Source organism: Solea senegalensis, linkage group LG2 (genome assembly GCF_019176455.1).
Source record: "Solea senegalensis isolate Sse05_10M linkage group LG2, IFAPA_SoseM_1, whole genome shotgun sequence".
In the NCBI taxonomy this organism is placed as follows: Eukaryota; Metazoa; Chordata; class Actinopteri; order Pleuronectiformes; family Soleidae; genus Solea; species Solea senegalensis.
The window spans coordinates 9,206,309-9,230,775 of NC_058022.1; the positions used below are offsets into that span (position 1 = coordinate 9,206,309).

At 38.4% G+C, this 24,467-nt stretch overlaps 1 protein-coding gene across 7 annotated transcripts in view; it reads left to right on the top strand.

Moving 5' to 3' along the window:
- The window catches only part of pard3bb (par-3 family cell polarity regulator beta b), a 181,684-nt gene that overhangs the window by 14,415 nt on the left and 142,802 nt on the right, over positions 1–24,467 (top strand). For all 7 annotated transcript variants that reach the window (XM_044013098.1, XM_044013106.1, XM_044013123.1 and 4 more), the window contains exon 4: positions 22,737–22,890. In XM_044013098.1, coding sequence (XP_043869033.1) covers positions 22,737–22,890 — 154 coding nt within the window. The remainder of the gene's footprint in view (positions 1–22,736; positions 22,891–24,467) is intronic.

Sequence of the window (24,467 nt, forward strand, 5' to 3'; positions counted from 1 at the left end):
AGTTGAAAACGAAGTATTAAGCAAAGTTTCACATCAAATCGTTCTGATTGTTTTACTGTGCAGTAGGACTGCAAATGATGAGTATTTTCATAATCCATTAATCTCTTTATTATTTTCTCAATCAATCTCAATTTATTTGGTCCATTAAATGTTAACATTTTTTTGAAAAATGTCAAATGCTTTTTCCCAAATGTTGAAATTATCATGTTCTCAAATGTCTTGTTTTGTCCACAAACTAAACTTATTCAGTTTAAATGATTTCTTTGTTATACGGAGCAAAGAAACAAGTGAATATTCACATTTAGTAAGCCGAAAACTAGAGAGCTTGTTTTAATTATGATAAAAACACTCAAAAATTATTAGTCGATTATAAAAATAGTTGGTGGTTAATTTAGTAATCAGTTAATAGATTCATCATTGCAGCCCTACTGTGCAGTTGTTTTCCTGTGGACACTAATTCACTGAAACTGAATACCTGAATGATGGATAAGATTGAATTCCTGAACACACCTACAACAATTAGCTGGCGTATGGTTATTTAACTCATTAACCGGTGATTGTGTAATTTGTTAAATCTACACTTGGGCTCCTGTAATATTAAAAACATTAATAATACCTTTTAGTACCAAGACCTGAACCAATATCAACTGAATTAATTTATCCATGGGGCCTGTTATTACTAGGTTTTTTACCGTTTCTGAAAGTTGGCATTTAAAGGTAGTCGTATTGTTTTATTTTAAAATCGGAGTAGGACAGAGATAACTTAGGCAGGAGATATTCAACCTTAACTTAACTCTACAGAAAGTGTTTGCCTCAGAGTATCACCCACACCCCCCACGCACACACACTCCACCCCTTTTCTCCATTACCCTAATGTCCTTCTTGCACGTTGTTTTTCAAGTGCACTCCCAGCTATGCCAAAGAAAATGAAAAGTAAGCACGAAATATAGATTCCCATCAGCATTTTCTATTTAGCTCCAAGTGTATTTCTTAATGTATTTCTCCCGTCTTGTACAGAAGGTATTACAGAAACACCCTTCAAGAGAGAAGGGGGTTTAACCAGTCATGCTAATGGAGAGAGAGGAGGAACACTTTGTATGATATGTTTGTTCTTGGATGTACACACGTACACACACACACCCCCCCCCCTCACACAGTATGGATTCCTTTGCGTCCATCAGTGTTAATCATTTTTCGTCAAGCGTGCACACAAAATCACAACAAGCACAACAATCTATGTGCAGAACTTTTCTCCTTTTTTCACTTCACATTCTATGACTTCATTATTATGAAGGTTTTACATTATACGTAAACGTGCATGCTGATCAATATAAAGGAGACTCATTTTAGGAAACTAAAAATACAATATGAACTTTTGCCAAATTTAATGGCATAACCACCAAGCACCAAGTTTCTTCTTTGGCGTTGGCATATATATATGTATGTATATATATATATATATACAATATGTGTACGTACAGTATATGTACTTTAGGCAAAGTCCTTGCTTTATGGAGGCCGCTGTCTTATGTTGCCGTGACCTCACATCAGCCCGGAACAGACAAACCACTCAGAGTGTGCATTTTACATTTACAAGTGGACATTTTCCATGCAAACAAAGAAGAATCCTCTCTGGCATGTGGAGGACTATTAGATGTCACGAATGCTTACATACTGGAACTTTAAAGAAGAAGAACTTTGATCTTGGGTTATTGTATCAGACATTTCTTGGTTCCTCTTATTGTTCAGGGGTAGTGAATTTACTTAATTTTCTTAAATAGTAGTATATGATGGTTTGAGTTGAAGCTGGCTTTCAACAAATCATAACAGGAGTAATAAGTTAATTCCTGATTCTGATTGTAACTTGTGATGACCGATTGGTGCCATTTCTCTCATTGATTGCACATCTTACTTTTTTTGTATGAAATAAAATGTTTCTGTCATTCAATTAGAGAGAAGTAATTCTGCTCACTGTTGTTGGACTTCTGAGCGTTTTGCATTGTCCCGCTCTGTGTGCCTTTTTTGGTGAGGAAAAACAAGAGGAAATGCTGAAATGGCCTGAGAGCTCTACTCCACAGTGAGCACCACCTCTGAGATAGTTCAGTATAATTTGGCCCATAATGTCACACAATTTACTGGAAAAGTGTTTTTAGGCGCTTTGTATTTCCTTTTGCTTTAAATTGATCAAACTCTAAGCATGTCTGTTAATTACACAGTCTGATTGGCTAATGGGATAAAACAGCCTTAAATGGCCTCATTTGGAAACGTTAAGATGGACAGTTTTTGGACCCAAGACAACTCGGTGGGGAGTGCACTGCGTGTGTCTGTAATGTCCCGTGTGCTTGTGTGCGTGTGTGTTAGTTTTCTAGTCAGCGAAAAACAATTAACTGCAGAAGAAAATCGGGCCAACAGTTCTCATCTCAGTTTTGACAGTATTTAAATTGTTGTGCTCTTGTTCTCTGGCTTTCTGCTTTGTCCCTTTCATTCCTTCCTTTCTCGGCCCACGTTGCCATCACATGCTGTGGTTGCTAGTAGAAGCAGGGCAGGGACAAACAGGTAGACTGGCAGTTATAAAGACTGTCTCTTGTGTTGGCATAGCAACTAAAAAGCAAGAATGTGAGAGGGCGATAAACTTGGGAGTCACTTGTGACTATCATACTGGACTAAATAAAGGAAGCACCTGTGTCTGGAAGAGCTGAGAAAATTAAATCTAACCTGTGTTGGTGCTTTGCTCACTTCCAACTTTTTAATAAATGTCTTTACTTTTACATTTTATCACACTTCTAAAATTAAAGCTTGGGGATGGGTAGGAGATAAGTAATTCATTGTATTTACATTTATATTTATTTTTCATTAATTTCTCACTAATTTAATTCTTGAAAATGAAAGAAAATATCTGCAGGTTAAATAAATACATTAATTAAACTACTAGCAGAATCATTAACAAAATAGTCAAATCTTTGATCATGAGGAAATGACTCTGGTTCCATGTTATCAGCAGCCCCCTCGCACTCACTCACCTCACGCACCTCCATGTATCCATGATCATGAATGCTTTGCTGATCAGTGGTAAATAAAAGACTCTGAACACTGCTTTTGCAACTCCTACCATGCAAACAAATTATTCATACATTTGTTAGATGTGATTGTTCCTGATACAGATTCATGAATTAGTGGCTTATACAAAAAACAAGTTATTTAGCATCTATTAATGAAAAATGATTATGCTGCACCATTTGTTTAGATTTGCACAAACACACACCCACACACTAATGTCTCGCGTCATTTGCAGATCGATTGCTGTCATCAGCAAATGTGCGAACTTGTTACATTTAAAATGGAGCTGCTGTATAATGGTTGAGGAGTAGTTCATCGTTTCAATATAATGTTTATATGAGAAATAACTGTCAGCCTAATTTCTCTGTTTAGGTAAAAGCACATTTTCTATGTCTATAGATTTTAGGTTGGGTTTTAGCTTATTTTAATTGTTTATGCATTATAACTTGATGAGATGTGATAAGAATAATTTGATCAGGAATAACTGTTCAATACCAACTTATGTCACACGTTTCAATAACACACATTCACTTGCTGGCTTGACAGACAAAACAGTTGCAGGATACCCGGGGACAGAAACAAGAACACAAAGGTGAAAAGCCACAAAACACCAAATGTCAGCGTAGTTGCAAGAGAGAACTGAAAGCAGGAAGAAGACAGCGTCACGTAAAAGCGAATCTAGTAAGTAAGAATAAAATAAAAGAATAAAAGAAGAGCAATAAATCATTAGATTATAGATGATAACACCTAAAGCCAAGTCTGTGAGAATAGTTTTTAAGAAGTGATTTTAAAGAATTCCATGGATCTGCCAGCCTAATGCATGAGCACATGTAGCCTGTAGGGTGGATTTGATAATTTATCAGGTGAGAGGCTAATTTAGGATCATCTGAAAACTGGTGACAGGGAGATCTGTGTGAAATGAAATAATTAAAGTGTCTTTTTTTTTGTGCCCAACATGCTTGAAAAGTTTCATCAAAAAAGAAGAAAGTGGTGTTTGGCTCTTCTGTTGCAGAGATCCTGTTGCAGAATATGTGAAAAACTTGCACTTTATGAACACTTTGTCGCCATCATGACTAAGCTATCTTGCATTGGTTTCATTTTGAAAATCTCCTCAACTTCTCATTTGGCTTTTCCATTGCCATGCACCCTATTTTTCCTCCCTTCCTCCCTTCCTCCCTATCTCTCTTTCTCCTTCAACATTCAATCTCTTTTCTTTCTCCTCTTGCTTTCACACCCGCTCAGCTCTGTCACTTTAAGGAAGAAAACACAAGCCTGTCAGAAGAACGAGGCAATTATGACCCTGTTGGAAGGGTTATTATGCAAAATGCCCCATAATCCTCCTCTACAGTTTTCATCATAAATGACACGTACATTAAGTCTGTGCAGCTTTTACACGCTCATTGAAACTTCACTTATGTGAGGAGCGCCATTTAAGTATTTTAGAACACACACACACAAATGTGCATGCACATGCAAAAAGTCATGTTTACTCATGAAGATGATGCAGTTGCAATATGATTATTCATAGCGTCTTAGTCTGGTGTGACAAGATAATGATGACAATAGACGGCAGACACATGGGCAGTATGTGATTGGATTTTTATGCTCACCATGCCATGTAAGTTAAATGTTTGTACACAAAGGTAGCTGATAAGGTTCTCATTGAATTCTATGCGAGTGTGTGTGTGTGTGTGTGTGCGTGCGTGCGTGCGTGCACTTGCTGGTTAACATGTCGACGTTAATTGAACCATGACCCAGATCAAAACAATGAGCCCTTGGAAGGGATTTGAGAAAACATGCAGATATATAGAGAAGCAGCAATTTGTGTGGGAGACCTCTGATACAGTCCACTTCTAATCGCAGGCATTTTAATCCCAGGCAATTTAACAGAGAACCTGACGCATAAATGAAAGCAGACAGGCATCCAGTAAATCTCATTTAACCTGTGTAGTAGGCTTAATAATCATATTAGTGTTGTGTTCAGTAATAATAAGTTAGGAGATGTTTTTAATTAAAGTTGTAGTCACGAATGAATTCTCCATTTCAGTTTCATCCACATTTTTGTTTTCAAGTGTGACGTCGTCTTGGTGGGGTTAAGTGAAACAGGAAAGACAAATATTCTCACTAATGTGTTCCTCACACATGTGCCCACACACACACATAATACTAACAGTTTGCTGCCGACCTCTGACCACTCAGCGCCCCCATATGAAGTGGCGACTCTTGAGAATAATATTTATCTTCCACTAAAGGAAGCAGTGCTGCTTATTGCTTCACACTTTGAGCTGGTTTCATTTACTGGGCATCTGTGTGTGTGTGTGTGTGTGTGTGTGTGTGTGTATGTGTAATTGTCAGGACCAGTAGTCCTCATGGAGACCAAAACCTGGTCCTAATGAGGAAGAAGAACCTAATTTTTTGAAAAACTGGTTAAGTTTAGGGCTAAGATTTAAATTCTGATTAAGAAAATGATGGTTAATTTTAGGGATAAGGCTTTGTTTTGACTGTCCAAATGAATGCAAATCAACACACGTCCTTAAAAGGATAGCTGGAGGACAGCTAGAAGAGATTTGTGTGTGTGTGTGTATAAACACAATGCTCAAGCATAAAGAGAGGTGGAATATAGTAGAGTGGTCTTTGTTTTCTGGTGTGTAACTTTGGGGGCAATGGAACTGTTTTTTTTTTTACATATTGTCAGTTTTTTCGTCTGCTTCACAGACTAAATAATCTTACTGTGTTGAAAAGATGAAGTTTGTAGACACAGTGGGAAGTTTAATTTATGGGAAGTTGTGTTTAGGTCCTACTTTAGGTCACGGACCAAAAAAAAAAAAAATCATTTCCTTGAACACATAATGTGCAAATAACATTTTAAAATTCTAGTCAATTGCTTTTTGTTTGGAACAGTCGAATGGTATCATATGACTTTGGAACATGATGTCAACCAGGATGGATTTGACAACTTGTCAGGTGTCAGGCTAATTTAGGATCCTCTGAAAACTGGTGACAGGGAGATCTGTGTAAAATATAATAATTAAAGACAGGTCCATCAAATATTTCTGTGTGTTAATGCTTGGTTTTGCTGGCTGAAACCGTTGTACCCAACATGCTTGAGAAGTTACAATAAAAAAGAAGAAAGTGGGATAGATTGAGGAAAATGATCATATTACAAATGAACGATGTAAAAGCATAGAGCTAAAAATAAGGAACCAGCAGAAATGACAGGTCATTAAGCCCCACCTGCTGGCAGTAAAAAAGTTTATTATTTCCTCTTTTTTTGTAGTTGTTGGAGCATTGGGGAAAAAAAAGAGACAAAATGAGAGAATAGCAAAGGTGGACAAGTTCATCTTTTGATAGTAAATGTAAAATGGACACTTGGCAGGTAGACGTCAAGTCATAATACTCTGTCACTGTTTCACATTTAGCAGTGATTTAGCTTTTGTGCGTAAATGTGATCAATTGCTCTTCTTAGTCCTTCAAAAGGGTACAAGAGCCATAAAATGTTCTGCCTGTCCATTGTAGGTGTGACTCAGATATCGGTCTGTAAGTCATGTTCCTTATGGAGTCAGACACTTGTCATTATATAGGAATAATATGTGTTAGTCTTCACTGAAAGGCTGTCCTTTGTGTGTATGTGTGTGAGTGAGAGCAGGTGTAGCTTTTAGTCCTTGAGAAGGGTAGAGGGACCATAAACGCTCTCTTTAGGAGCTGAGATCTCCGCTATTAGCCGAATTGTGAATTATATTTGATGAGGCTATGGCCTCATTGTTAAATTGCAGTACACTGACATATATATCAGTCGGCATTGACAGTCAACATTAACACGGCACCTTTTACTATATGTACCCACTGTATATGCGTGTGTGGCTGAATTATCAGCTTTTAGTGATATGACTTACTTGGTGATACTTTCATGTCGTGATTTATAGCGTCGGGCAGTCTATATGATGAATATTCTCCTCTGTGTTTTTGATAAGGTGAAAGGGTATATGTTCTGATCGGTTTTTGGTCTTAAATCTTATTTATCTTGAGCCTTAATGGAGTCGGCAATTTGTGTGGTGAATCACACAACCAGTGACCTATTTATACGTGTGTGCTTTCAGTGACTCATCTGTCAAATTGCCGATGACACTCACCACCTCCATGTTTCTCTTTTTTATGTGCACACTAAACCACATATAACTCATAAAGGACACAACAACTTCCAGTGTAACCCTTAATGCCGCATACCCTTGTGTGTTTCACTTGATCACACACACAGATGGGTAATACAATATTACTCGTGTGGCACATTTTGAATGGGTCCGTAATGTTCCATTAGTTTGATTGCTTGCAGCCCGCTACACATGATGGGTAGAAACAATAAAAACCACAATATACAAAACTCAATTAAATGGTTGTATTTTATGTGTTAATTTAATGGTTTAATTTTTAATATTGTTCATTTATGACAAGCGATGCAAGTAGATGGTTTCACACAGATACATGGAGAGGGAAGCTGCACACATTATGCACTTGTACACACCGACACACACACACACACACGCAAAAAGGCTCTTGTCAAAAGCAGTGGAGTGGAATAATGGACAAGGCGATGGAATAGTGGGCAGATTTTATCATTCACACTCTCTTAACCACCAGCCATCTGCTTAATGCATGCTTTCTTGCCTTTGTGTCTGTGGGTGTGTGCGTACATGGATGCGGATGCACATGTACGCCTATGAGTGGTTCAGTTCCTTTGACCAACGCTCAAGATTTTTAAAGTGGTTAATAGAGATAATTCATCTGTGCGGTCTAATCCAAACAGAAGTGTGTATTTTTCTTGTCAGTTGCTAATTAATACTACTACCCCAACACGCACACACAAAGCACATATCTAGGTCTGAACAATTCATCTTTTTCGCATCAAAGTTGCGGTTTTGAACAATGCAATTAGCAAATATAAATTTTGATTGACTGTTTTGCATTGTTCTTTGCCAATTTAAAGTGGTAGAATCAATTACTATCATTAAGTTATCATCATCACATGGGAGAAACGGGATTAATAATCAGATATTCTCACATTTGGTAATGCTCCATGTTGTTAATCTATTACTTCAAATTTAGAACTGCAACTACCTATAATTTTCATAAAAAAGATTATTATGTTGATTATTTTCTTCCAAAATGTTGTCAAATGTTGGTTGTTGTTTCCCAGACTTGGAAATGATCAAAAATCTTTCAGTCTTAATGATTTCTTTGTCAAATGGAGCAATGAAACCATAAAATATTCATATTTAAGAACCTTAAAAATCAGAAATTTGACAATTAATTGAGCAACCGATCACAAATATCCTGATAACAAATGCATGTACTGCTGCAGAGAAATCATATGTTTGGTTTTTACCTTCTCTTCAATTAAAATTTTTTTGACCAGATAAATTCTACACATTTATATGAGTTGAAGACTTGAGTCAATGTTATATACCCCTTCCTTTGTTTTTTTACGTATTACATATTTTAATTAATAGTGGTAAATGTGGCTAAAAAAAGTGAGGTTGTTATTGTGTTGAAAAATTCTAAAGCATTGCACTCTGCTGACAGCCCACAACATTAAAATGAACTGATGTTCAAAGATACATTGGGGTTCAAGTTTTTCCTATTAATATATATATTTTTATCCCTTAAGGTCATCCAGATTTTGCTCATGTATCATTATCTCTGTGTTATGTAGAGCGGTTTCTCATTATGACAGGATAAAGAGGAGACAACAGGGAGATCTCCGCCATAATGAACTGAAATGCTTTCTCTCGCCTTCACCTCATCTCTCTGTTGTACCCGTCCACCAGCTCAACTCTTCCCCTTTACTGTAGTTATCCTCTCATCCGCTCATTCTCTCTCTCCTCTGGCTTGTTGTGTTGCCTTTCAATCTGTCAACCATTTTCTTTCACAGTTTCTTCTTTTATAATCTTCCCGTCTCTGAGCTAACACCACCCATCAGACTATTTTCAGTGCACCCATTGAACCACATCTCCCCTCACCATCTTTTCTCAGCTGTTATCTTTTTTTTTCCTTCCCTCTCAAAAACGGTTATTTACTTTCCTTCTCTTGGCCTTCTCTCACTTTTTTATCCTTTTATTGAACTTAATTCCACTAGCAGTCATGAGTGATGATCTGGCCTTCTCCTCTCCACTTTCTCTCACCCCACTTCCTCACCTTCACCACTTACCTCTTTCTTTTACACCTTTACCTCTAATGAATCTAATAATTTTGGAGTCACACCTTCGTGCGCAAGCATGTGTGTGTCCGTGAACTCTTCATTTGTCAAAGGCACATACACGTTTGATTCAGACCTGATACATATGTTGACCCTTAGCCAGGAACCGATGAGGGTTAATTGAGTAATGGCGTTTGCTAGAGAGGGAGGACAAGCTAGAGAGCCAGAGAGAGAACATTAAGAGAGGGAGGATGAGAGAGATGGGCGCAATTTGTTGGAGCATATGAAGGGAAGAGAAATGGGAGGGTGCGAGGAAGAAAAGGGGTTAATTGCAAGAGTGAATAAAATGAAAGTCAGAGGGAGGCTTGCAATTAAAGTGTTGTGGAAGGGAGGGTGAAATAAAGACAAATGCTGGGTTAATGGCGACAGTGTGTGCGATGGGCACGGGGGTGACAGCATGAGGCAGCCGACCAGCATGAAGTGGGAGATTGATTTTCAGCGGTAGACAAGGGGTTAACAGAGTGATTGAAGGAAAACAGAGAGAGAGAGAGGCAGAAAGGGTGAGAGCGAAAGGGTTAATTATGAGTATAATAAACGATGAAGCGTGTGGTCTTCATGGAGCCCGGCTCTTAATTAAGGAGACACAGCTGCACCTGGGACCCACCAAGAATAGATGGATACATGATACTGCATGAAATTGTGTGTGTGTGTGTTAGTAATTGTTATTGTTATGAAGTCCACGTCCTCATGGATTCATTGTGCTGATGAATTATCTTAATGAAGTGCCTGGATGTGGGGGTTGGACAAAATAAATGGCCAGACAACTGAGAATTGGTCCATCATTTGCCCGTGTGTTTGTCTAACTCTGTTTACAGACAAATTGGAAAAGGAAACAAAAGTCATTTGGTTTGAGAGAGCCAAAACGTCTGCTTACATTTTGAGCCTCCCATTTTTCTGCTTGTTTGATCGTCTTCTCGTTCCCTCTGTTTTCGATGACAGTCAGTGGTCAGACAGTGTGGTATACATAGACTCCAAAGTAAAATCATATTTTCATAATACTCAGATTGATCATATGACATTTCCAGTTTTTTTCCATTAAATATTTTTTTCTTTATTGGTCTAAACAGGTTTCTAGTCTGCCAGTCTGACCATGAAATATGATGTGTACTGGATTTATTTTTCTCTTCTGAGTTTCAAGTCCCAATTTCCTGTTTTATTCCTAATTTATTTTTTCATCTTAATCATCGTAACTCAAGCAAGGTTCAAGCAGGCTGAGTGACAGCGTGCAGATTTGTGAGGATGAAAAACGGGTAACTTGGATATATTTTCAATTGAACCCGCCGAAGTCTCATTTTGTCGTTTATTATGATTGCACTGGGACAGCACAAGTTGCTGCTTGATCTAATGAATTAAAATGCCTGAGTCATAAACATCTAAATCTTTGATGGTTTCTTGCATTTCCCCGCAACACGCCCCAGGCTGTTTCCAGAAAATGTGTTAAAATCTACTGAATCACGTGATAGGCTGAAGCGTCGTCTAAACACTCTTGCAGCTGTTTGGGTGGTGTGTAATCTGTATTATCATGGGTTGTCTCTTTAAGTACCACATTTAATGTTGAGATGGATTTGATTCATAGTCGAGTGAAAAGAGGACATGATCTGTCAGGAAGACCTCATCTTTTCTCTCTGCGTTGGCGATACAGATGTTAGGAATGTGTGTTCATACACACTCACACACACACACACACACACACACACACACACACACACACACACACAGCTACCAGCAATTGAGAGAAAGGTTTACATACATTGGCAGACTAATGTGCTAGGCAGTGAGAGAGCTTTATAAATTGTGGACATGCTTCTAACACATGATGATAACAGGCTCATTATAGCCTAAGCTCTACATACAGACAACCACACAGAGTAGCATTCTCTGTCTTTCACGCTGAGTGATGCAACGCGAGAAAAGAAGAAAAACGCCTACTTTTACTTGAATACATTTTTCTGTGATCTAGTCACAGCTGGACAGCTTGGCAAATGTCATTGTCCAAACATTTGCATTAGAATGTGTCTGTGTCTGTCCCAAGTCCTTTCTGTGTAGAGTTTGTATGTTCCCTCTGTGTTTTTTTTGGGATATCTGCGGGTGCTCCGGTTTCCTCCCACCATCAAAACACGTGTTAGCGTAATGCTCCTTTCAGTGTCCCCGACCGAGGCGCTGACATTCAATCTGGAGTTGGTCCCCAGGTGCTGCTCAGTGGCTACCCACTGTTCCTTCCTAGTTCTGGGTAAAATGTAGAGGAAGAGTTTCTCCATGGGGATCGATGAAGTGAAGTTAACCTTAACCTTCCCCTTTGTACACAATTATGCCCATCTTTTTTTGCAACCACCAAATGTAGTCAGACATATGTGTGTGTAAAAGAGAGTGGGAGCAAGGAGAGGCTGAGAGGTCATGCATGTACCGATGTGTGATAAAGTAACTGAGGACCGTAAAGAAAGCTTTTCAGTTTGTTGTAAAACTAATAGGACAGAGGGCATTAATTGAGTATTTGGTGAAAACACCTGAAATGCATCCTGGTTATGTTCACATTACCATAGCTCAGCTTTCCCTTTTGATTGAAATTGCTAATTTTTCGCTTCTCATTTATTTGAATTTTCACAGATCTGTGTTCTTTTCTCTTGTCAAGAAAGTCCACCCATCTACCCTAAACCTCCTGCCACTGTGCGTGTGTGTGTGGACTTGAAATACAGCTCAGTTGTTGCAGTAGTGTAATAGAATGTAATGCTCCATCATTTTAAACATAGTAAGACAAGTAATTGAAGATATCCTTTTTGTTTTGGATGGCAGCACTCTGCAGGTGCTTACATGCTGTTACAATGAGACGGTTGAATACTGGCTATGATTCTGTGCACAGGTATGGATCTATGCATTATTACTTAAGAATTGCATTAGGGTTGTAAAGTCCCAGTCGACTGGTCGATTTATGAGTCGCAAGACTCATAAACCAAGATGTTCTGGTTTGACTCAAATTCTGATAAGTCGAGTTTTTGCTGTGTTAATTTCATACAGTCTATGGTTTATTTGATTTCATCTGGAGGAATGTACCAAGTGCTAATCGGGGTGTTTTCAGAGCACCCATATTCCACAGGTAACAGTGTGTCTTCAGAGAACACCCCCTTGTTTTCAGTATTTTGGATTAACCCAACCCACAGGAGATGCAAAAGGCTTTCAGAGCTGTCACTCGCTAGTCGATTTTGAGTCGAAATTTCAGGGCTTCAGTCGACCAAAAATTTCTTTGGTTGATTACAGCCCTAAATTGCACCAACAAATTGCTAAAGGAAGAGAAAAAAAAATCTTGTCACTGACACAACTGAATCTGCTCCAGAGGTTAATGAGCTTCCTTTTTACCCATACTCCACCCTACCAAGATTCAACAAAATTGGTTCAGTAGTTGTTGCATACTGATAATAGACAGACAAACAAGAACACGACTTCCTTGGTGGAGATAATCATTTGGTATGCTGCACAAAGTGAACATAAATATGCAGAAAACATTGCTATTCCTTCAATCAGGCTGGCCAATATTAGGCATAACAAAAGAAACATGTAGAATATATTGACCTCCAGTGCAGTGCTTTTGTGATATGTCCTGCATTAATGACATACTTAAAATGCAATCTGGCTTTACATATAGCAGCTTATTAGAGGACATTGACTAAACCCAGACTATTTCATCTGAGGCTGCATTTGGGTCATAGATGAAGTTGTCAATTTAATTTGCGAGTGGATAGAAAGGGTTGATATTTTAATGGTGAGAACAATTCTTTCTTGGCTTTCAAACTATTACTTTATCTCTCATTTTAAGTGACATGATAAGATGAATTGTTTATCTGCTCTGAAGCAGATAAACTGTCTGGGGGTCAGAAGACAACCTTTCAACAATTAACCTCATAATTCCCCGAAGTACTTGCAGATTATAGACAATGGGAATGGCTAAAACTGCAATTCTAACTGGGCTGTGATTTTACACTTAACATTTTAAAAGTTGGTTGAAGTTCACAACAATGATGGCATAGGGCAGAAATGTGATTGGTCTGTTTAATACATGTCATCAAAAATAAAATGATGATTACTTTTTAAAACACAATTCTCCGCTCATATTATCAGCCCTCCTGAAGAATAAAAGGACACTGAAGGTTTGATACAGTCTCTTTTTTTTAAATATGCGTTTCTGTGTGATGCTTATACATTGCTGAGGTCTGTCACCGTTAGTAATGCTTAGTGTTTTGTCATGATAATTCGCAGTTAGTGACCATAAAAATATGGTGTATGCATATCTGTGTATGTACCCGAAGAAAAGGATGAGGTACCTATTGATGTGTGCAGTCTAATCAGTCATATCTGACAGACAGCAAATCCCACTTCAAACGCCACTCAGATGTCCATTGTGAGAGCCAATTGAATGAGATAAGATGGTGGAGAGAAGGAAGAGGATGAAGGGAAGGGAAGCTGGATAAAAAGCTGGATAAATTAGCTGTTAGGAGATGGAAGAGCTAAGGGTTAGTCTATGGTGTCTTAGAACTAGTTCTAAAGATGTGCTGTCTGGTCACATTAAAAATCAAATAGTTTATAGATTTATAGTGGTTATGAATGAATGAACTAGAAGACATAGCGATGAGTTGACCGTGATCCTGAAACAGGAGATATAACACTGTTGCATGATGCATATTGTCTGTCAGATTTAAAAAGAGAGACAGGGAAAGTTCAATGCCAAGGTCCCCTCTCATGTCTGCACAGTGAAGCAGTCACAGTGATACGGTCTAGGATGGTTGGTTTCTAATGTTTCCTGACCATGGACGTTGCATAAATCCCATATAGTCCTTGACAACTATTAATGATTCTATGCATTGTGCTTTAACATTCATATACCATTAGCTGCAATTTTCGGATGTAGCATGACACACTCTAGAATAAGAAGACCCTTTCTGGTTTCAAAGCAGGGACACCACCACTTCAAAATTAACTACCACACTGACTATTACTTTGCTATTTAACAAAAAAGTGGGAAAGATAATATTACCCTGGGAAATCCTATTTTGCTGCCTAAACCTACAACAAGAATTTACATTGGTCAGTCGTTGGACGCCAATTTAAATCCTGTGCTCAGCCCATTAATCCACCACAACCCCTTTCTAATTTAGACTGTTTTATTCCATACTGTGTCACCTTCAAAAAGCTGGTCTATTAGGAGGAAAGGAAAGCATCTTTATTGTCATTATACAACTGAAAGTGCACATCGAAATTACGAGGTCAGCTGGAGGGTTGATCAGAGTTGACTGAGTGCACCACCGCACAATGGACCTAACCTAACCTGACTGAATGTGTCTAACATTCATACATAATTTGACGGTGGGAGGAAACCAGAGAGCCTGGAAAAACCCACACAGACACAAAGAGAACATGCAAAAAGGACCACACAAAAAGGTCCCACACTGGGAATTGAATTCAGCACTGTCTTGCTATGAGGCAACAGTGCTAACCACTTAGCCATCATAGAACGTTGTATTTAATAAGTAAGCAGCAATCTGCAGTATTATCTTCGTTTATACACACATCTGGTGAAAAAAGGCAAAGTTCTCTCATTTTGGGTCTTCCACAGGTGCACAAACCCTGGTGCAAGTAGACATTCAAAATAATAATAATTAAAATAAAAACAATAATAACAATCTAGTAATCATTGCTAGCCTTACTATTCATTTTTCTCTCCATAATCTTATTGGTAATGCAAAGATATATGGTTTGTGTGGTAAATTGATGTAAAGAAGTTCAGCAGAACTACTTATGTAATTGAACAGCAGCAGAAAACTGGCAAACTGCAGACAGAGAGCCTTTTTCCATACTTTCCAAAGCTAAACATTTTTAATCAGGGCTGATTGGGGATAGAGAAGTGATGAGTGGTCAGCACCAAGCTCCATAAGCTCCTGCATCAGTTAGTGCTGATCTATACATATGAGCATATCTAATTAATTTAATTGTTGGCATTTCCCGTTTGCCTACTGTTCAAATTTTACTTGGCTGTCAGTTTATTATGTACACCTAGCTAAAATCAAGGACAGCCAGGAAATAAATCAAGGAGGTTATTTTGGCTTAAATAAACCTTTTAAGAGCCTTTTTAATGTTATTAGTATGACGGTTTTAAACCAGGACTTAAAGTATTTAAATCAAGATGCTTGTCAAAAATGTGTTACATATAGTAGTCTGCAGCTTTTATATCAACATATCCTCATATTACATGACATGCTATTCCTTCAATTGTGTGTGATTTTCAATTTTAAGGTCACGATTCAATTCGATTCACAATCTTTTTTTCTCTCTTTTAGTGCAGATGGGTCTGCCATTTTTAGACTTATCTTGTTCAGTCTAGGATCATTTTGAGTATCTACATGGTGTCATGAGTGTCCATCATATGTTTGCAACGTACCACACTAAGGCCTGAAATTCATTCACAATATGAATGCAACAATAATCAGTTAATGTCTTCTCTGATGCTACCTATAGTGCTACCTATAATTTTGAAAAAGTTTCGCTCCAAATGAGGACAAAAGAGTTGCCTGTGTTAATGGCTTCATAGTTACATTTACATCCTAATGATAGATGCAAAGATATACAATGCTACATAAAACATAGCTTATGTTGACAAAACTCATGGGGAACACAGAATGTTTACACATGGGTGATTTCAGAGAAGTGTAGTCTTGCTACCACGGCTACAACCACAACACTGTGTTTTTCTTCCCCTTTGGCACACCTGCAGGACGTTACATTGGGGGCATGGTTAAGTCCTTGATTCCACCTTTACTTTCAAAGGTCGAGATTGCGACGTCGCTTCGTTCAATATCCGATTTACAGTCGAGATCATGGCACCCCTAGTAAAACACTGTTTTGTTTTTCTGATGGGTCATGAGGGCATTCGACATACATAATATAAAATCTCAGGCTAAGCTGCACTCAAAGTGTGGTCCATGCGGTAGTCACTTCAGTCTGATACACTTCTAGGCTGTATATTTTGAACTAAAGCAGCATTTTTAAGCTCCAAGTCTGACTCACAATTTGTAATGAGTTCTCATCTTCCCAGAGGGTGGAGCCTGTGCAGCTTCCTCTGGTTAATAGGCTCCCTTTGATTCGTGAACGCAAGCCATTAGAACTGCTACTGCTGGATCATTGGGAATATGGCCTGAACAGAATGTGTCCATCTGTGCCACGGCATATCTCCATAACACTCTTCCATATGGCCATGTGTGGTCCACACACAGCCTCGGGGATGCAGTGGTACACGGTTAACACACACACACACACGCATTCACGCACAGATATTGTTCTCCGTGCACAAGTTCATGATAGATACAAACACACATCCATTTTCATGCACACACTGAGGAAACAGAAGCTGTCGTTACATTTTGGCTGTGTAGCAGACAGTAAAGTTCTGTCTGTCTGAAGTTCACAAAGTCACCGAGCACTTGTCCTGCTGATATGGATGGAGGCTTCTCTGCTTTTAACTGTCGAAATTGCTTATACTGTCTTTATCTACAAATGATATGTCTGTATCCTATTTCTCTCTCTCATTTTCTTCTCTATTTTTATCTCCCTCTCTGTCTACTTGCAACAGCCTTACTCTCTCTATCTTTGTGTCTTTGCTTCTCATTCTTCACAATATATCTGTCACCCATTCATCTTGTCTGTTTTGTCTGGATTTCACATGCTCCATTGAGACATGAGGTGACTGGAAATCAATTGGGGTCAGCACACGCACACCCTCACCCACACACACACACACAAACAAGCACACAAGCATGAAACTGCTGAGCAGGTGAATTTCGTTCATTCTATATTCTCCATACGGAGACACCACCATCCTATTTATTGATTACCTTGAAGATGGATCGATTACAGTGGAGAGGTCACTGTCAGAGATGCGTGTACGTTTGTGTGTGTCTCTTTTTGTCGCTGTCCTTTTGTGCAGTGTCTTTGCTGTTGCCTTTGCAGTAAGGTTAAATATACATCCCTTTCTGTTTAGTGATTTTTAATCTGTACATAAATCTGTCATTGATGTGAAAAGCTTTCTCTGTTGTGCTCTCTGTCTATAAGAAATGTAGACATTACGAGAGTTAAAACAACAGCCGGGGAAAATACACAAAGGGATAAAAATGGTGAGATTACATGTATTGAGTCGCAGAGTGAACATGGATGCATCAGATTCATGTGTAAATCGATAAGCTCTTTGTTGCTTTGCTCATGTATCTGATGGAGAAAAGTGCAGGAACATGATGATTTACATCAGCTAATTTGTAGGGAACCACTATAGCTCAGCGGGAAGAAGGGGACAGAGGACAGAACACAAAGGGAGAACATGGAGACCAAGCATTGGAGAGAGAGAGAAAAAGAAGCAAAAAGAGGAAGCAATATGATAAAGAGGCAGCCAGAGAATAAAGGCGAGTGAAGGGAGAGGACATGTATGGAAGCAAAAGAGGAAAGGCAAAGGGAAGCCGGGGGGAAACGGTGCTAAGCAGGAATATTTGCTGATGATGGAAGTAAAGACCAACCGGCACATAGCCTTACACAGAACTGACCTGCCTCAGGGTTCATTCAGATTCTCCTTTTTTATCTGCACAATTATTTTATGGGCATCACACAGAAATGTGCAAACCTTTTAAAAAATTACCTGTCACACTAGCTTTACAGGGAGCCGGTATGTCTGCTTGAGTGACCTTATCTTGCCACATTAGTGGCGGCGCTCTGACTTCTTTTATGTATACGGCACAAAGAGCATCAAATTATGTCATGAGACATAAAAATGTCTTTGGTATTACATCAGAAGGGCAAAGAGAGGGATGACGACACGCTGATAAAAACCAGCCCACTGGGCCTGTAAAGTGCAGCAGCAAAGCTCAAAACACAACTAAAAAATATAATAGAGTCTGCATACACCACAAGGTATGGTGCCAAGTTTTTTTTCTACCAAACTGTTAGCAGAGATGGGCATATATACAAATGGATTTTAACAAAGCAGCCGGTCTTTGTCTTTACTTCTCACTGGCATAAAAAGTGTTCTTTTGTTTTAGATGTGTGGATGCCACAGGGACAGGCACTTGTATTTATGTGTGTGTGTGTGTGTGCGTGTGTGTGTGTGTGTGTGTGTGTGTGTGTATATATGTATATATATATATATATATATATATATATATATATATATATATATATATATATATATATAAAAAACACATTCACTGAGGACATTTTGCGAAAGTTAAAATAATTTAGCTAGTTGTTGCATTCTGTCACACTATAAAAGAGCAGTTTATCTGTTAAGACTTGGTGTAGAATGGTTAGGTTTGGCCTTTAGCTGTGATAGTTAAGGTTAGGGTGAGTGGCTAGGGAATACATTACATCTATTATGTCGAAAGTGTCCTCACCAAGAATGCTATACAGGAATGTGTGTGTGTGGTTGTTCCACTGGGTTCAAAGTGTACTTAAAATGTAGTTTTGGTTGTGTAGAGCTAGGTGGTGCTGTCACTCTTTCCAGTATCACTGTGTTTGTGTGTGTGTGTGTGTAGTGCATTATTAATGTATTCAAAACCCTTCACTTGCAGCTTTATGATAAAATCTATAAATTCATTTTCCCCTCATTGGACTACTCAGTAACCCACCATGACAAAGACTTTTATAAATATGTGCAAACTTGTACAAAAAATGGACAGACTGAAATACAAGTGACATAAGTCATCAGCTTGGTGTGTGACTGTTTTGCTGTCAAATCAATACAGAGACACCACTGCTCTCCACACCTTTATCACCTGCAGGACCTTTTCTACTTTCTAGTGTCTCTAAGAAGATTAAATCTCAATTTAATTAGGGCTGCAATGTATAATCGATTATGAATTCATTACTGAATTAATAGTCAACCAATTTGAAAATGTATCAATCAGTTAAATGTTTGTTTTTTTTAATTAAAATGCACTTTCTGATTTTTACTTCTTCTTGCTCTATATTACAAAGAAATCATTCAGTTTGATCATAAAACTAATCATCAAACCAGGAACATAAAAGTAGATGACACTGATAGCCTGATGCTAAGTAAAGCTGTAAACATCCATATTGCTGAAGAAAAAGATGATTTTTATTTTTTTTGTTTTACCCTTACTCAATCTTTTGTGTTATACATGATTAACCTGGACTCATTTACTGATCCATTGTATGGCCACACATGAAGGACAAGTGCCGTCATGTGTGGCCACTTCAACCATTCAAGGCTTAGGTGATGGAGTGGTCATTGAGTAGCCTTTTGCTGCATAAGATCACATAAGCTCCACTGCATAAGATCACACACACACACACACACTCTGGTAATCATAGATTCTTTTATGGTAAGTGGTCGTGAGTGAAAATCAAAGCACAGTGCCGTACAGTTAGGCTCTGCATATTTATAGATTGTTTGGCGTGCTCTGTCTGTGAACAGTGTACATGCTCATGCATTTGGCTGATTGTAGCATTTTATTGATTGACTCCGCACTAATCGATAAAGCCCTAATTGACCTGATTAAAAAGGTTATGATGTGAAAAAATGATTTCAAGTGCAGACCGTAAAAAAGACCATAGTGGTATAAACAAACTGAGTCACATGACGTCTGGTGATCTATTGGCTATAGCATTGCTACAGCGAAGACACATGAGTTGGGATGAGCCGATACAATACTCGGTATCGGTCCTACACTGGTCAAAATTACTGGCTTGGATATGGGTCAGATATGGGTCAGATATAAATATGTAAAATAGTCATGTGGTGGAGTGTTTATTTCTTCATGGGAGAAGAATATTTGTTACACAGTTGGAGAATTCTGTAATAGAATTCTGAAATAGCTTGAAATGATTCAACACAAATGAGTTGTTAAAACTTCATAGTTTAAATGGTCTAACATGACCGTATTTCACTGATATTGGTATTGGAAGATACTCGAGTTTGAGATATCGGTATAGGTCACGAAAAAAGTGGTATTGTGCTGTACCCAAAAATCTCAAATATTACATATGAAAGCAAAATGACACAACAAACTACACTTTGTGGCATAATCAGCCAAAGTAAATCAAAACAAATCCTTCTTTTGTTCACATGTGTTTCAAGCTCAAGTGCTCATTCTCACAGATAGATGAAATCATTTGGGTGAGGTTGTCATTTGCCAACGTGATGAAAGTAAATTGTGTTTTGACAGTAAGCTGCAACTGAAAAATAGAGGGGAAACAACAGAAGTTTACTACCATCTTTATCTGTCTTCCTGTGTCAAATTTAATGACAGGATGACTAATGGTTAATTGCAAGTATAATAGTACTATGGAGACATATGTCAGTTGAGATTTGTAAAGTAAAAAAAAAGAGCTATATTTAAGCCTGAAATATAGCTCTAGATTTGAATGATTCAAATAGAAATTGAGGCATTGATGTCAACATAAATGTTTTAAGTTTCTCATAGGCTCTTGGATCCAAGGCTCTAGTGCTTGACATAATCTCTAGTTTCTAGTTTGGTCTTGTGCTCTGATAACCCTTAGGTTTTAACCACCACCCCCCACTCACTATTATCAATATATTACTTTCCCTGCTTCTTCCTCCCACATTTTCATGGCCACTTCACTCAGACCTTTAACTCTGTGTAATCTCACCTTCCCTTCAGCTCTCACATGCTCAGTCATTTAGTTTGGCAGGTCTTTGAGCCCCCTGTTGGCAAGAATAGAGACCGAGTCCTCCCTATCTCATCTTGCTGTCTTTTCTTTCTTTCCAAGTCTTGACACTGCAAGGCTAAGTTTAATTTCTCTACCCATTTTTCCCCATCACTCTTTCAATTTTTTTTTTGCTCTCATTTCAACTCTGCTTGTTCTCACTCTGGTTTACTGAAACCAATGTGAGGTCATGAGGAAATACGAGAAGATACGAAAGACGAGGGAGAGTATGTGTCGTGAGGAGCAGGGACCTAAACAAGAGACACAGTTAAATTTATAGGAGATGGAGCAGATGTGTGTTAGGCAGATGGAAGTGGGGAGTGTGATGGAACATGAACGTGTGAGAGACTGAGAGGTGTCAGTGATGCGGAATAGTTGGTGAGATATGGATTGGAAAATGGTGCGTAAGGTGCGATGGTGTATAATTTGATACTGTTTTGATGTGTGCCTGGTGAGGTTATGCAGCAAAAATTGAGTACAATTATCAGTACGTCTCATATACATATATTACAACAACATGTACCACATACAACAACATGCAACACCTACATGCCACTACAGCACTTAAAAGACTACAACTGTGATAATTATACACACACAGGTGGGAGTTTTCAAGTGATGCTAAAAGCAGTTCCTAACATTGTATTGCTTAAAGGCAGATGCTTCAGTGAATGTATGAAGTTTTTTGTTGTTGTTTATTCTGATACAAGCTTATCAAAAACCAAGTGATAAAGCTTCCAGTAAAAATCAGGTTGGCTTGGAAAAAAATACAAGTATCTAGAGAGTTCTAGAGTCTGAATTATTGGCAATGCTGTTTGTTTTAGAACTACATTTTTGTAAGGTCAGCTCAATTGTTTTTGCCTTTCTGCCACAGTGCAATATCCTGCTATTAGCTTAGTAAGACTTCCATATATATTTGTTGTTGTTTGTAGTGTGTATGTGAAAATGAAAGAGTTCTTAACTCACTTGTGGCTTCCAGTGAGGCAGGAAGCCTCTGGCTTTACTGGCAAAGTCCTCTTTTTTCCCCACTCTCAACCACTATAGACACAACACACACAAACATACACACATGCAATCACACAGGTCTATTCAGCTCATGCATGGAGGCCCCTAGAACACTGTGTTGACGACCCATGTGCCATGTTAGCTTAAACGCAGACTCAGTGCAAGGGGGGAGAGGCTTTCCACTATATAATACTGTTTGAGCTAGCAGAGTGGCACACACATGCTCACGGGAGACACAAATGGAATCACTTGCTAATCAGTAGATAATACACTGTGACAACAATGCTGGGCTCCTTGGATGTCCTCTATAGTGTCCTCATCCATAAGGTAAATCACATGTTGTGTACATACACACAAGTATTTATAGTTTTTTAACCCTCAATGTGAATGTAAATCATATTGTTTCAATAGAAGTTGATGGAACGTGCCTGTGCCTGATTGTGCTGACTACGGCTGATCTGAATCTTGTGTCTTCTCTTTTCTTTTGTCCATAACTTTATATGTGACCTCTTAATGTACACTATAAGACAAAGAAACAGCAGCTCTTCTCCCTCTGTGAGTGGAGAGTTAGTAGAGAGTAGTAAATATAAAGTGCAATTATATAAGAATAATTGAACAGAATTCCTGCTGCTCCACTGTGATCAAAAGTTTAACAATGGATGAAGAGAACAAAAAATAACCCACGGCATTGTGTATGTTTTTTTTCCTTCAGCTGATGGCGGTGTACGAGGAACAGGAAGCCCAGCAGAGGGGTGTGGCTAACACAAGTCTTGCTCCCAGCCCTGAACTCTACCAGTCTGAGCTCTCCGCGTTCCAGCCAATTGCTGGGGGGGAGATTGAAGTTAATTCCTCAGTGCTCAAGTCCAGTAAGTTATTTTGCTTTTACGTATAGTCAATTTTATTTCCAGTCTTGACTCTTGATACGTCAGACACTTGATAATCCACCCATCAAAAACAATCAAATCTTCATGTTTGCTGCTTATATTTTGTAACCCTTTTTGGCTACAAGCATAGCAGTGATTCATGTAAGTGCAGAGAAATTATGTGCACTTCAGTGCCCTCCCTACTCACCAAATCTGAGTCTAATAGAACAGTTTTGGGATGTGATAAAGCAAGACATGATGCGATGTCGTCATATCAACATGGAGCAGAATCTCAAAGGAAAGTTTATAACATTGTGCAGATTCCCTGGCATAGATAACCAAGGCTATTCTAAGAGCAAAGGGATTATCTATATTACTATGGTACCTGTATATTAGTATGGTGTCCTTTTCTGGTGCTCAATGATTCTCTGTGCTTTGTAGAGGAAAAGCAATGACCTTAATCACAGTTTGGCTCTGGCATTTGTCATTACATCAAAAAAAAAAACTGTGTCCAAAGTCAAAGACGAGGTATTTTACCTGTGAAGACAAACCAGTCCATGTCAACTCAACCTCTCTGTGTCTGATCTTATTTGCTGTCAGAGACAAAATACTCATGTTCAGAACACCCCCATTGGAGACCTAAGCAAGATCTATGTGATGCCAAGGTTTATATTACATGGTTTAACCATTCTTTCAAATAAATCCATTGGGGGCTCTTTTACTCTTTAGGCGTAACTTGTAGGTCGGTGCATAACAGGGTCAAAGCCGTGACTGATGTTAATGAAGGAACAGGGTCATTGTGACTGAAGAAACTGCATGGCCAAGTAACTGAAGTCTGTGAATGATTGCAGTCGAGTCACCAGTTTGGACTGATGGGTAGACACTTAGAATATTAAATGTACATAACTGACATTTCACCCTTTTTTGTAGAATACAGTTTCAGAGCAACATGTTTTGTTGACAATAGATGTGCTCTTAATTTGATGCTAGCTGTCATACACTACAGATTAAGGTCTGGTTGTAAATGGAATTTGTAAGATACTTAAAATAAAAAATAATTTGAGGACAGCTGAAATCTCACCTTAGTTTATTTTATGTCTCTGAAATGCAGACTGAAATGGGGATGAAAGATAATCAGGAGAGGTGGCAGAGAGAGAGAGAGGAGGAGAGGAAGAAGAAAGAAAAGACAGGAAGTGTATGTGTTCTGTCAGCCTGAACAGGAAAAACTGATGTCTGTGCCTGGTTAATGTTATTTGGAAAATACCTATCTGCGTGACCTTTCTTTCTTTATTCCTTTTTTTGTGCCTCACTTTCTCTCTCCCTTTCTGTTTTTCTGTTTGTCTTCAACTCTACCTTTATTCTCTCCTTTTTATCTCTGTTTCTGTCTCATTTCAGGTCAATTCAGGTAATTAAGACGTTAGTGTAGCTAAGCATAAACCTGTCATAGTAACATGTCTACATAGTAACATACTTCTAGTTTGTCTTCTTTAGCTAACCACTGATTCCACTTTCTTTAGGCAACAATTGTAGATTCAGTATCAGTCATGTTGCACAATTGTGCCATACATCTTGTTAGGCAC